Below are 13,990 nucleotides of genomic sequence, written 5' to 3' on the forward strand. Positions count from 1 at the left end.
GGTCAATCCACGGAAAGTGTGAGGGGGGGAACACACCATGACTGTTGGCTGAGTGAGTCTGGGGGTCTGTGTGGTGATTATTTCAGTGCTACTTACTGTGAAGGGTAAGCGGTATGTTAGGATTATGTTTTCTCTCCTGAATAATTCCTGTATTTTTCCCTTGAGCAAACAATTGTCTTCAAAAGATGGTGTCCGCAGAGGCAGCCACTTTCAGCTCTTGGCTGGACCTCGGCATTTACCGTGTTTTCGGAGTCTTGTGCTTTTGCTGCCGCTTCTCAGTGAGCAGTTTCTGACGTTGGCTACTTAGCTGTTGACATCCAGTAATGACGGACGGTCCTACAGCTGGTTTGTGCCCCTTGCACGTCTTTAAGGACACACTGTCTCTGCCCGCCCCTCCCTCACCCAGCCGGGCCTCGGATTCAGGCGCAGTGACCAGCACAGGGGTTCTGGCCAGGGGCTGGGAAGGGGCCAGGGACCTGGAAGTACTGGGCGGGGTGGGGGGGAGTCATGAAGAGGGAGGAGCTTGGAAAGCAACCCCATAAAGTTGTTTAAGAGACACCGGGTTAGCCCCCAGGCTAACCTTAACCTTCCTCAACCTGACCCTAAACAGCACACCAAAGACTTAGAGAACTGAGGCCTTGTGCCAGAGAAACTGGAAAGCATCGGCCAGGCTTTGGCCAGCGTGGAAATCTCGACCCCCAAAGGCCGGTCGGGAGCTGTGCCCTGAACCTGACTGGGCTGACTCCTGGGTGAACAAAAATACCAGCATCCTCCACCGGATTCCAGTGTGACTGCGAGTCACTCCCTCTTCTAATGTCCACAGTACAGTCTGCACTCAGTGGGCAGACGCAGGACCGGGGAGCCCCAGCCCGAGGAGGAAAGAGCTGGTCAGCAGAGAACGCCGGGGTGGCTCGAATGTGGGAGCAGTCGGAGGCGTGAGAGGGAGGCGTCGGAACGGTGCTCCAGGGCAGGGGGGCGGACACCCCGAAACCAGTGAGAAGGTGGCAAGTCTCCACGGGGAGATGGAGAAGAGCAGGTGGTGATTTCAGAACTGGAAAGGGAAGTGAAGACTCACCGGGCGGGCTCCGCGAAGACGGTGGAGGGAGGAGTCCGAGAACTTGACGGTGAGTCAGTAGCATCTCCCCAGCCAGGGCCCCAGAGAGACACATAGGTGGGAGGCAGCCTTGGGGACCCGTGGGCTGCAGGCTGACACCCACGTCTCCAGAGCCCCATGGAGAAGGAGGACAGAGCAGAGACAGTGTCTGAAGGAATCATGGCTGAGAACCTCCCTCATTTGGGGAAAGACACCAGCCTTCAGACTGAAGAGGTTGGGTGCACCCCGGGGATAAACGCGAGGTAAATCTCCCAGACCCTTCGCAGGCAAAGCTGAAAAACAAAGGCCAAGTACTGGACGAAGCCCTGGGAGGACACATTGCTCGGAGAGAAGCAGCCACACGTGACCGTAGGTTCCTCAGCGGACACCGTGGAGGCCAGGGGGGTGGAGCGACGTCCAGAGCAGCAGCAGGAAGACTCCAGAATGCGGGAATCTGTGTGCAGCCAAAGGGCAGACGTGGTATTTGCAGGGGAACTGGAACCGAGACCTCGCATCGGTGGCCTGTGGGCTCCGAGAACGTCGCTGGAGGGATTTTCTGCAGACGGCGGAGAAGGGATGCCCGGTGGAGACTTGGCAGGTCGGGGGTGAGGAAAGGGCAACGGAAATGATGTGTGTTCCCTCCTGAGTTCTTTGTTTGGTGTTGAGGCTGCAGTTATAACAGCGGTAGGATTTGTGACATATATGTATATATGTGTATATACGGCGTCACATGCAAACACTGAGCCAGAGAGAACTAGGGTGGAGGCCCAGTCAGACTCTGGAGCACAGGAAATGTCCAGGAATTGGGGGCTATTGCTGATGGCGAAAGAGTCAGTTCACCAAGAAGACACAGCGTCCTAACGCGTGTGCGTCTGAGATAGAAGAGAGAGCTTCCAACACATCGAGCAGAAGTCCTAGAACTGAAAGGAGGAATGACAAGTCACAGGGGCAGTCTGAGCCTTCTTCAGGCCTCCGGGAGTAGGCTCTGTCACCCACAGCCAGAAAGTGACCGAGACGCAGGCTGCCCGTCGTCACCGACACCTGGGTCTAAGTGACATCCATCACAAGCCTCCCCACCGCCTGCAGAACACACATTCTTTCCAAGAATGAAAAGTGCACAGGGGACACTCACCGAGACACCAAGACCATGTCCTGGGTCACACACACGCACACAACTTTAACAATATTAAAAGAATTGAGATTATAGATACATTCTGTGATTGTAATGGGATTACATTAGACACAAATAACAAAGATAATATAAAAAATTAGACACTTGGAAATTAAACTATACATTTCTGAATAACCCATTGTTTAGGAGGAGACCTCAAGGAAGGAGAAGATAATATTTTGAACTGCATGAAAATGAAAATACAATGTATCAAAATTTGTAGGATGTGGCTAATGTGGGCTTACATGGAAATTTATAGTGTTAAGTGCTTATGTTAGAATAGAAAAAGGGTCTCAAGTCTATGATTTAATCTCCCACCTTTAGAAACTAGAAAAAGAAGAACAAAATAAATCTAAAGCAAGTAGAAGAAAACAATAAAGCTAAGAGAAGAAGCCAGTGAAACTGAGAACAGAAAAACAATAAAGAAAAAAAGTGGAGAACACCAAAAAGACCCAAAACCAATCATTTGAAAAGATCAATAAAACTGGTAAACCTTTAGCGAGACAGAAAGAAAAAAGAGGACACGCCCCAGACCACACGGGCATTAAAAGGGCGTTCGGGGCACACACATCGAACAGCTCTGTGCCCATAACTCTGACGACGCAGATGAAGTGGGTCAGTCTGTCCCAAACAGCCAGCTGTCAAAAGTCACCCACGCTGAAGTAGGAAACCTGAAGTCAGTTTCAATAGAAATCAAAATCATAGTTAAAAACCATTTTGGTGAAGAAATCCTGGGGCCCCTTCACCGTGGAGTCACCATTGAGAGAAGACACGTGCCACTTCTAGAAAATCCCTTCCAGAAAACAGTGGAGCTGGGAGCAACTCCCAGTTCGTGTACGAGGCCTGTGCTACGCCGACATCGGAAACAGAGAAAGAAAACGATGGACACAGATGCAAAACACCTAACAAAATATTAGCAAATCGAACGCAACAATGTGGAAGACAACACACTGCGACCAGGTGGGGGTCTGTCCCCGAAATGCAAGGCCATGTTCTTTTGGAAAGTCAGCAGCTGCAATTCACCACAGTCACAGCCTAAAGAAGGGAAACCGCAGGATTGTAGCGACGGATGCAGAGACTCGTGTGACGCAATTTAACAGCCATGTGTATAGAAACTTGGAGCAAGAATCCCCTCAGCCTGGTCCCGGGTGTTCACAAAGCCCTTAGTTAGGTCACACGTCACAGTGGGAGCCTGACGCGCCCCTGGGGCTGGGGCCAGGCAGGCAGAGGTCCGCTCAGAGCCTTCGGAACCTCACTCAGCATTGCCCCGGGATCCGGGGGTTCTGGCCGTGCAGCCGGGCGAGAGCACAGAGTGAAAGACGTGCAGGTTGGGAAGGAGGCGTCAGAGCTGCTCTCCCCACAGACACGGGGTCGCCTGTGCCGATCATCCCAAGGCAGCGACACAGAACTCCTGAGGTGCGTGGGTGAGTTTATGGCGGCCGCAGGGTACAACTGGAGGTCAAGTGTAAAAAAACCAACCTCCTGTCTCTATACTGGCAGTGAAACGCTGGGAAGCCAAACTCACAAATCGCTGTTACGCACAGAGGCCCCCACGCAGTGGAGTCTGACAGAGTGTGTGCCCTCCGAGCACTCGGGCAGGCTGTGCTCGGCGCCTGTCCTCGTCGTCTTTGTGGCCACTGTGCCATGCGGTCGGGTGACCGAAACCCGCGGAGAGCCGGGACCACCGTACCGAGACTCCATGTGACGGAGGCGGACACGGAGTCCGAAGTGATCAGCAGCTGACGCAGTCTCCATCGGATCCCCAGCGGGGCTTTCTGTTGGCGCAGGTGGCCCGACTCTGAAACGTGTGCACGGAGGCGAAGGGGGGAGAAGAGCGAGAACAACCGTGAGCAGAACAGTAGACGCAGCGGCGCCTGCTGCGCAGTGATGGGCCCCTGCCAACCTGTGATGGCACGAAGCACGCTGGTGATGGGCCGGTGGCACGGAGGCCAGCAGGCAGCAGGGGGTGCGGCTCAGGTCACATGCACGTGCCTCAGTGGGGCCGTTCCAGGAGAAACAGCCCAGGGAGATGGGCGCTGCGCACACCCGTGTCTACGGCAGCTCTCAGTTCTCGTCCACACTGGAAACAGCCCAGTGGGCGACGGGTAGGTAAACAGCAGGATTCCACATGACAGGACGCTGCTCAGCGACAGGAAGGAGTGACTGGAGATGCACTGAGTGAAGGGAGCTGTGTCCACCGTCAGGTGCCACGGGTTCCAGTCACGTCCCTTCTTGACCAGCCAGGCACGAGGGGGCGGCCTGGCGGAGGGTTTGGGAAAGTCGGTTTTCATGGGTTCGTTTAAAAGCACATTCGGAACCGCAGAAATGCTGCGGCACCGGTATGCATGAGGGTTATTCCGTGATGCCGTGGTCTTCCCGTGTTTTTAAGGCCCCGGCGGGTTGTTTTCTGCTCAAAAAATTACTTGGTTGTAGTCTAAGAATGCGTGAGTGGTTCCCGGTTGAATTTTCCCGATGAAAGGGCACCGATGATGGCAGCGTGGCCTTCTGTGCTCTGGTCAATCGCAGGTGAAGCAGGTGGAGTCGGGGACGGTGCACTTCCAGTACTCGCTGAGCCCTGACGGACACCCGGATGCACCCACAGGGCCCCCCCGGGTGGAGCGGCGGCCCTCCGGGAAGATGGCCACGTCCCCTTCAGGTAAGTGGTGGCAGGGAGCTGCCTTTCAAGCCCGCAGCACGGCTCCCGCCTGTCCCCCGGGGAATGGCACTCGGTGCAGCGCAGAAACACTGGCCAGATCACGGACACGGCGGCTGTGGTTCAGAGCAGGTGGCTGAGCTTTGCTTACGGCCAGGCGCGGCCGAGGAGAACGCCACGGCGTGGCCAGCACTCGGCCCTGCGCTCGAGAATTAGAGGTGGGCCGAGAGCCATGGCCTGCTGGCTCTGTCTTGTGTAACATGTTAATGCAGCCGGGAATTTGCTGTTTTTAAAAAATGCGTCTGGCGTCCTTGCAGCCTTGTCCACGAGTGGGAGTCTGTGATCTCAGTCTGTGGCTTTAAGGAAGGGAGAGAGGGTCAGCCCTCGGCAGGGCGACGTTGCTCCTCAGTGGCAACGCATCACGTGGGTGCAGGTGGCTAAGGAGCCGCTGGGCTCCAGCTGCGTGTCTGGCGGGCCCCGCCCCTCCTGCTGCGGCCAGCACCTGGTGTGCAGGGCCGCCTGCCCCGTGCCCGAGTCCTCCCAGCCAGCGTCCTACCTGAGGGCCCCCCCGGCAGTAAAAAGGGGTGCGGAGGTTAGAAGGCGTGTAGGGGAGGCTCACCGTGCATGCCCCCGGACCCAGCTCGGAGTCCTAAGATCTCGCCGGCCGCAAGGATGTTCAGGCTCACAGGTGGCTGGAGAGTTAGAAAACCAGGGACTGAGCGCGTGAGCCGGTGGAGGGGGGCTCCATGTGTGTCCCTCCTCTGGCGGTGGCCGTCCTGTGATGGAGCCCCTGGGCGTCCGGACGGCCTGCCAGCCTCTGTCGACCGCAGGTCCTGGGTGCTGGGTGAGGCGCCTGTGCCTCTTGTCGGGGAGTAATTTTTACGAGTCGAGATTGTAGTTCCTGGCGCCTGGTCTCCTTGCATCTCCTTCGCCGTGGGCGGAAGCGGCACGCTCGCTGTCTGAAGCCATTCAGGTTCCCAACCAGAACGGTCTTTTCCAGGAGGCAGCCGCTCGACGGTGGTAATTGTGTTGTTTTGATTTCTGCGTCTTGTGCTTGCTTCCCCCCAGGGCACCCGGAAAAGCCTCTTATGTCAGTGGTTCCGCACCTCGCAGCCCTGCCCGACCCTGAGAAACTGCGGAGTGTCAGCTGGCACCCCTCTCGGTCGCGGGTGGGGGGCAGCGCTTTCTGTCTGACTCTGTACAATAAATTCCCGCTCGTATTTGATAGAGTTGAAAGCACTGAAGGCACAGAACATGTAGTTTAAAAATTCTAAACAAAGGGTCGAATTTATTGCTCTCTCATTCCCTGTTTTAAATCTAGTACCTTTTTTCCTTTGACAAATTCATAGTCACATTTTAAAATATAACAAATACCCGCTTCTAAGAAGCACGAGAGGACAGAGTTCTAGATGATGAAAATAGGTCTGTTTTGTGATCAAAACAAACACAGTTACTCTGGTTTTCAAGTAAGTGACTAGAAGGACAGAAGAGACTTACAACGGACCCGGCTACTGGGTCTGTGGGGAGCCCTGAGCAGCCCGGTGCCTCGGGGTGCAGGCCTGTGTCTTGTTGACGATGCAGTCGGGGCTCGGGGCTCGAGCTGCTGGTGCTCTGGAGGGACGACCTTGACCCCTCTGGTGGCCTGGATCTGTGGCGGGGGTGGGTGGGGGCACTCTATGGTCTTTGCCGTGCTGGTGCCCCTGCTTGTCCTTGTGACGGGGTTTGAGGGGCCAACGGTCTCGTCCAATGCCGCCTCCTCCATTTCCCAGAATTGCCCTTCGACTTGTAACTGGTAGTGGTTCACCGAACATCTTGGGTCTGTGGGTTTATAGGGTTTATCCCAATTGGAAAAAATGTGATCATCATTTGTTCTTCCTTCCTTTCTCTCTGTCTGTCTCTCCCTGTCTTCGGGCCCCCACTGTCCCGCGGCCCTCGGATGCTGGAGACGCTGCCCGCGTGGAAAATACAGAGTCCAATTTCACGTCATGTACAAAAATAAGCTCTAGATGGATTAAAAACCAAAACCTTAGAAACTTCAGAATTAGAAGATTAGAAAAAAAGAAAGATTGTGGAAAGAGCTGCTCCAAATCAATAAGAACTAGTAAACAACAGGAGAGGAAAACAGGCCCAGGAGGTGGCCAGGGATTCACAGCGGAGAAGCCAGCGTCCCCAACATGCCTGGGGACGAAGGGCTCGGGGTCACTCGCCATCCGGGCAGTGCAAGCTACATGAGAAGTGTGTCACCTGCCTCCTGAGAGATCTAGCTGTTGGCTAACACAGATTGACAAGGGTTTGGGGGAGAGGGGCTCTGGCCACGGAGGGAGGACGCCATACAGACAGCTGCTCCCATGAGCCATTTCCAGCGCATAGTTAGTGCCCGCTGCTCAGAGATGCGCTTCCTGGACGCCGGTGGGGGAATCAGGCGGTCCGCACGCACTTGGACCTCGTTGAGGACACTCCCCGTGCACTGCTCCCGGTGGCACCCAGACACAGCTGCTGCTGCCCTGTCAGGATGGCGCTGGGTGAGCAGCGAGAACGAGTGAGACAGACCTTCGCAGTCTTTGTGGACAGACCCTCGGGCCAGGCAGCGCGGTCTGGAGGGTGTGGGCGTGTGCGGTCCCGTTGGCCCCTCTCAGACCAGCTGCGTGATTCGCCCGTCCCTCAGTTTCCTCCGCTGTGAAGGGGGACGGGGTGACGACCCGCACGTGAAAAACAGAACTCCCGAGATCTCGGTGGAAGTCGGAGGCTGTTCTCGGGGCCTCGGGGCTCGGAAGACTTCCTTTAACACGGCAGCCGGAGCCCACGCCGGAAGGGGCAGATGGAGCAGTTCACGTGTGCTCGGGTATGGGATTACCCTTCTCCCATTGGGAGAAGACTCCACTCACGGAGCTGAGAGGCAGACCTCAGACTGGAAGACGTTTGCCGTGCATGTAACGTCACTGGGAAGACGTGGGAGACTAGAAAGGAGAAAGGTCACAGAAGGGGACGCCTCAGATCAGCCCGAGGTGGAGAAAAACCGAACGGAATGATGGGCCAGGCCCTCCAGGTCGCAGGGTCAGTGGAAAGGTGCGTCCGAGCGCTCAGCGTGCCTGGCTTGGGCACCTGCTTCACGGTCGCCGCTGGCTGTCATTAGGATGGTCCTCCTGGTACCAGTGCGCGTCACCCCCCTGGCTGGCAGTGTTGGTGGGCCGTGGCCACCTGTCATACCCCTTTCAGCCACCGGTCTGGTCAAACACAGATCCCGAAATCTTCCTGGGGACACAGGGCCCCGCAGGGTGGGGGCCAGTGTAGCCCACCTCCACAGAGAGCCTTTTGACCCCCAAGTCCTTGGCGGGTGCACGCCAGTGCCGGACATGGCCCAGGGAAGGGCCGTCTGGGCTGGGAGCCCCGTGGTGGCGTGGCCCAGTTAGTCACCACTGGGTCGACATGCAGTCGCAGGGGCTGGAGCGAGTTTTCTCAGGTGGACCCCTTCGCCGCCCCCTCCATCCTTTAAATCCTTGCAGGGAGTCTGTGGTGAGCCGGGGACACCTGGGCCCCTGTCCCCTCGGAGCCCGAGTTTCAAAGACAGCAAACAAAGCAGGGACTATTTTGGGCAGCAGAGAGAACCATGTCTGCTCTGGAATCGGATGCCTGGACCTGATTCCCTGGCTCCAGATTTCTCTTTCCTTTAGTGAAGCTTACTCGTGGCTCTGTGGGCTTGAGGCCAGACGGTAACCACAAGAGGCTTTGGGGCCACGGGACCTGCAGCCCCGAATCCCTGCTGGCCTATCGTGAGGGCCATAGAGATGTGTAGATGACTGTGCGTGGCTGTGTTCCACTCAAACTTCACTTACAGCCGGCTGTGGGCCACGTCTGACCTGCCGGTAGGGCAGAATGCGCCGAGCCCTGGTCTACAGCTCTCTTTTCTGCCACGTTATCGTCAGGGACCAGGGACGGAACAACTCTAAGTGGCTTAAACCAGAGAGGGACGCTATGGGCTCATGTGACAGAAAACTCCACGTGGCCTTCCATCAGTCCATCTCTCTCCCACACCCTGTCCCCTTGCCCTCGGGCTCTCGGCCTTGGCTCCTTCCAGGAAGGTCTCCACGCTCACCCTTGGGCCCAGGGGCCCTACAGAGAGAATGTCCTTATTCGCTTGTCCCTCCTGGGCTGCCTCACTTGCTGTTGCCCCGTATGCCTGGTGGGGTCACCTCTGTCGGGGTGGGGGCGGGCCTCCCATCCTGACTGCATGGTGGGACGGCCTCTGGGAGTCCCCACTGACCCCCAACGGAAGCTGGGGACAGAGCAGGGCTCGCGCTGCAAGGAGCGTGGCAGGTGCCCCAGGTGCCCTTGGCTCTCTGCACCAGGCGGCAGCTCTGGGCCTGAGATGGATCCTGTCGCCCCTGGGACGGGTGTCTGTGGGATGACTGGCTGTGGGTGACACTTTCCTCCAGGTGCCCAGGCTGCAGCTCGGCGTTTCAGGGGCAGAGCTCTTCACCAGGAGCCGACTTGGGGGGCGATCAGAAGGACCGGGCACTCAGCTCCGTGCTGACGTGTGGCAGCGGCGTCATCGGCTTTTCAGCCACTGCTGGGGACCAGATCTGCGTGGACGGATCCGGTTGCATCCGGTGCCTTTAACGGGGATGTATCGGTGCCTTTGTGTCACATCGGCCCGACCGCCCTCATCCGGGACGTGAGGCTTGGAAGACAGCTGCCTCCCGAGACCCAGTGCAGCGGACTTAAGTACTCGTTGGTGCTTAACTTACGATGGGAATTTCTTACTTCAGTATTTTACCAACTTATATGGGTCCTTTGAAAATCTTAATGATATGCGGCTGTCACTTTAAGTGAGGTACTTTGGTTTCCTGCTATGAATTATCCTTTTTATTCCTCTATAAAATGACAGGGGAGCTGGGTCCATTCGTCACACTCGGTGAAAGTGTGCAGGGAGCCACTAGAGGGCACTGCTCCTTTATTTTTCGTGACTTGGAATTTCCCTGACCCACATTTTGCTTTCGAACGTTCTGGTGGTGTCAGAATCCTCTTGTGTTTGCTTAGTAGCCGTGAGACCAGCCCCGTGCAGGGGCCGATGAGAATGTGTCCTGGCCTCCTCCAGCACCCCGGCCGCTTCCTGTGCCCAGAGCCTTGGGGGAGCGACTTTGCACCCCACACTGTTGGGCAAGGCCTTTCAGATGGGTGTGCCCCAACTTCTCAGTGTCGGGGTGCCCTTGGGCCCTGACCAGTTCCTCTGTGCCTGGGTCTGGTGGGCACAACCCTTCTTCGCGCCTTCCTGTGGGTCCCACCGACGATGCCTTTAGCAGTGTGACCTGTCCTTCTGCCGCCGGCCTTGTGGGGCCAGCTGCTGTCCGCCATCCTGGGACAGCAGCAGGAGAGCCCCCGCCCCCCCAGGAACTGGTCCCCACCCTGTCTTGGCCTGAACTGCCCCAAGTCACTAAACAGTAGCCTGCCCTGGCCCCGCCCACTGCAACCAAAGCCTGGCCCTTCAGCCGCACGCAGGCCGGTTTGTTCTGGGCAGCGTTTCCCTCCGTGAGCGCCCTCGCCAGGCACTGCCCGCCAACTCTGCACCCGCTGCCCCTGTGCTGGTGGAACACACAGCCACGTGCAAGCACACGTGTTCCCCGAGAGACAGCGCCTCGGGGTAAAGGGCTCCTGGTTGGCCGTCAGCCCCGGGGGAGAGTGGTTGTGCCTCAGGGACCCCGTGTTCCCAGCGGGTGTGCTGGCAGGCCCTGACCGACTCCTCCTTGATCTGTGCCTGTCTTTATGGCCTCCCGTGACCTGCCCCCAAAGTGCTGTCTGACCTGTGCTGACTGGGACAGTGGTCCCTCCTCTCCTAGTGTGGGACGCCCTTAGCTTTGCAGAGCCTCAGGCCCCTTGGGGCATGGAGAGCCCAGGTGGGGCGGGGTGTGGTGGGGCGGCCGCAGCCCTGCCCTGCCTTTGGTGGAGTGCGGGGTGTCCAGGCTTCCGGGAGACCCGCAGAGGCCTGGAGACGATGGGGGCACCCGGCACGTGTGCTGGCATTGCCCCTGGTCATCTCTGTGGTGGGAGTGGAGCATCCCAGCCAGGCACCCGTATCCTGGCGCCTGGGAGACACTGCAGGTTCTCCGGGTGCGCCCGTCAGACAGTGCAGTCCGAGGGGCGGCCTGGCAGACAGTGAGAGCGTGCCAGAGCGGAAAGGTTGGGCGGTTAGAGGTTCCGGTGTGTTCTCCGTTAGTCCAGGCCTCCCTGGGGCCCGTGGGTCGGCAGCGGGTGTCTTCCCCAGGGCCAGCAAGCCCTTCTCAGTGCTGCTTCATCTCCAGGGACGCAAGACCGCCCCCACTGCTGTGTGGGCAGCACCCAGCTCGAGGCCAGGAGGGGTCTGCTGCCCCGGCCAACCGTTCGGATTTCCCCCACAGAGGTCGGCCGGGCTTCCCCCGGCAGAGGAAAACGGTGCCATTTCCTGCAATTTTTCCCTCCTTACCTAAGTCAGCCTGTGGGGTGGTCAGGCTGCATTTCGGGCAGAGCAAAGGATGCTCTGCTCACTGCACTTTGTGCTCCTCCCTGGACTTGCGGGGGAGGTGTGGCAGGCGGGAGCTGCGGTGCAGAGCCCTGAGGCTGTCCGGGAGGGCCCCTCGGGATCCAGCCTGCGGTCGCTCCTGGGGAGGCCGAGCGCTCCGTGCTTGTCTGCCTCCCGCCCACTGAACTCCTTTCAGCAACGGAGGCTCCCGGGCCTCTGGTGTCCAGGGTCCGGGAACCACGTGAACCTGGCTTGTCGGAAGGGAGCCAAGCTGGTGGCTTGCTGGCAGGTCAGCCCTGCCGAGGCGGAGCTCCCTCCCATGGAGACCTGCCTCCCATCCCCCTCAGCCCGGGCCGACCTGCACTGCCTCCCCCAGGTGACAGGGAGGGGAGGGAGGGAGAGCCAAGGGCTGGGGTCAGGGCCACAGAGGGGTCACGGGAGGCAGGGCCACCTGGGATGGGCCGTGACTTCTCAGGGGTCCAGGCCGCACTGCAGTCCAGTGGGTGTGGTGCTCACGTGAAGTGGGCAGAGTCCAGTGTCGGAAGGGAACCGGACGAGCAAGGCCCGGTGTGGCCACAGGGGCAGGAGACGGGCCGTGGTCCTCGGGGAGCCCAGGTGGGTCACCCTGGCAGACGGGTGCCTTTCTCATACCTGGGTCAGGAGGGGCTCAGGGTCAGGCCAGGGCAGCCCACGGGAGGCGGTGGCAGTGACGTGGCGGGTGCAGGTGACGGTGCCCAGTGCCTGTGAAGTGACTGTGAGCTGACGAGGGCCAGGCCTCCCAGCAGTGCCTGGGGGCGGGGGTGGACGCAGGACAGGGCACTAGCAGCCAGGCCCTGCCCTGGCCTCTGGTAGGGATGGGGCTCAGCAGGTGGTTCCGGTGGAGGAGGCTGATTCCGGCTGGGCATCACCAAGGTCTTAGCCCCTTGTTCGGGGGGGCTGCGTGTAGGGCCGGCCCCGACTCTCCCCGGCACTGACACGCTTGCACCAGCAGTGAGTGGGGCTTGGAGGCCAGGCTGTGCTTAGTGGGCCTCAGCGTGGCCGAGTGAGGGACAGTCAGAGAGCCGCACAGCCCGGCGGCGGTGTCTGCGGACACATCCCCGTAACGGACCGCCTGTCTGCCAGCCACAGGAGCGGCCCTGTGGAGACAGGGATGTGAGCAGTTTCGTCCTCCGAGGCTGGGACCTGGGAGGGGCTGCCCTGGATGGGTTTCCCACCTGCCTGAGTCTTCTCTGCTGTGCGTGGGGACCACCCGGTCGCTGCTGCCCAGCTCCGAGTGGCAGCACTGGGTGGCAGCACTGGGTGCCACCGGGGGAGGGGGACCTGTCGGGCCCCTGATGAGTTGGAGCTTGGGGTGCGCTGGGTCCCACTGAGGCTGATGCCACCCTGTCCCCTGTGCTTCCTCCCAGGCCCGCCAGTGCCGCTGCCCCAGGGACTCGTCACCTCCCAGGACTCGCCTGTGGGACCCGGGGTAAGTGTGGCCCGAGGGCCTTTCCAGGATTCCCAGGCCTGTCATTTAAAGGCTCTGGGTGCAGGGTGTTCTCGCTGCATCTTTGAGGACGGCTGGCGCCTGCGTGCTTTCCCGGGGCTGGGAGGGGCCCCTGGGGAGGCCTGGGCCTAGGCTGCTGTCGAGGGCAGGCCCGTCCACGCACAGGGTTTCCTGCGTGGATGGGAAGTTCTGGCTTGCGGGGCCACTGGCTGGCCAGCGCGGCTGCCCCTCTGGAATCCGGAGGCCGTTCCATGGTTTTGAACGAGGTCAGGCTGGCCTGTGCCACCGCTGACTCTTGTCTGCCAGCATCTCCCTGGAAGTCGACTTTCCAGAAGAGCCGAATGATTCAGAATCAAAGGCCGTCCCTGGGAAGTGGACTCGACGCGCACCGCGCAGCTCGGGGGTGTGATCAGAAGTGGATGCTGTGTTTGCCTGAAGACTCGTGTGTGGGGATGGCTCCCGGCCTCCCTGCGGGGCTGTCCCTGCGGGGCTGTCCCTGCACGTCCCCTGCGGCCATTTCCAGGTGCCCCCGGTGTTCAGGGGCCGCAGGACAGCACTTCTCACTTCCAGGGGCAGGAGAGGCTCGTGATGGCTCGTGGCTCTGAGAGTCACAGACCCTTAAGTTGCTCTCTGTCCCCTGAAGGTGCTGCCGGGATCCCCCGTGGCCCCGTGCAGCCTCCACCCCCGCCCCTCCGATGCCTCTTCAAGCCCTGAGCCTACCTCTGTCCCAGCACCCCCGTGGGCCCGCGGCCTTTGCTGACAGCCACCGCCCTCTTTATAGGGCGGCTCCGGGGGTGAGAAAGGGAGGGGCCTCAGGAGAGCGTGGGCCCCCGTCCCTCCACTTCGGCTTCTGTAGGAGGCTTACCCGGTACCAGGCACTGAGCCAGGCCCTTCCCATGAACTCCCGTGTGATGCTCTCCACAGTCCTGTGATTCAGGTCCTGTCGTCATCCCCATTTTACAAAGTCGGGGACCGTGGCAAGTGGGTGGGTGACCGGTCCACGGTCAGGTGGGAATGAAGTGACTGGGGAGTCCATCCCCAGCTGTCTGTCTCCAGTGCCCGCACCGCAGGTTCCCATCAGGGGAGCACAGGGG

General features: G+C 59.4%; 1 protein-coding gene across 6 annotated transcripts in view; it reads left to right on the forward strand.

The window, feature by feature from the left end:
• Nucleotides 1–13,990, forward strand: part of NPHP4 (nephrocystin 4) — a 78,448-nt gene that overhangs the window by 35,989 nt on the left and 28,469 nt on the right. For all 6 annotated transcript variants that reach the window (XR_008390714.1, XM_053660639.1, XM_053660641.1 and 3 more), the window contains exons 12-13: nucleotides 4,791–4,920; nucleotides 12,817–12,878. Coding sequence is in view for 5 of the 6 variants with exons in the window: in XM_053660639.1 (XP_053516614.1) it covers nucleotides 4,791–4,920; nucleotides 12,817–12,878 (192 nt within the window). In the remaining variant the exon portion in view is untranslated. The remainder of the gene's footprint in view (nucleotides 1–4,790; nucleotides 4,921–12,816; nucleotides 12,879–13,990) is intronic.

The sequence above is a fragment of the Artibeus jamaicensis genome, unplaced genomic scaffold (genome assembly GCF_021234435.1).
Source record: "Artibeus jamaicensis isolate MK-2021 breed Jamaican fruit bat unplaced genomic scaffold, CSHL_Jam_final scaffold_847, whole genome shotgun sequence".
NCBI lineage: Eukaryota > Metazoa > Chordata > Mammalia > Chiroptera > Phyllostomidae > Artibeus > Artibeus jamaicensis.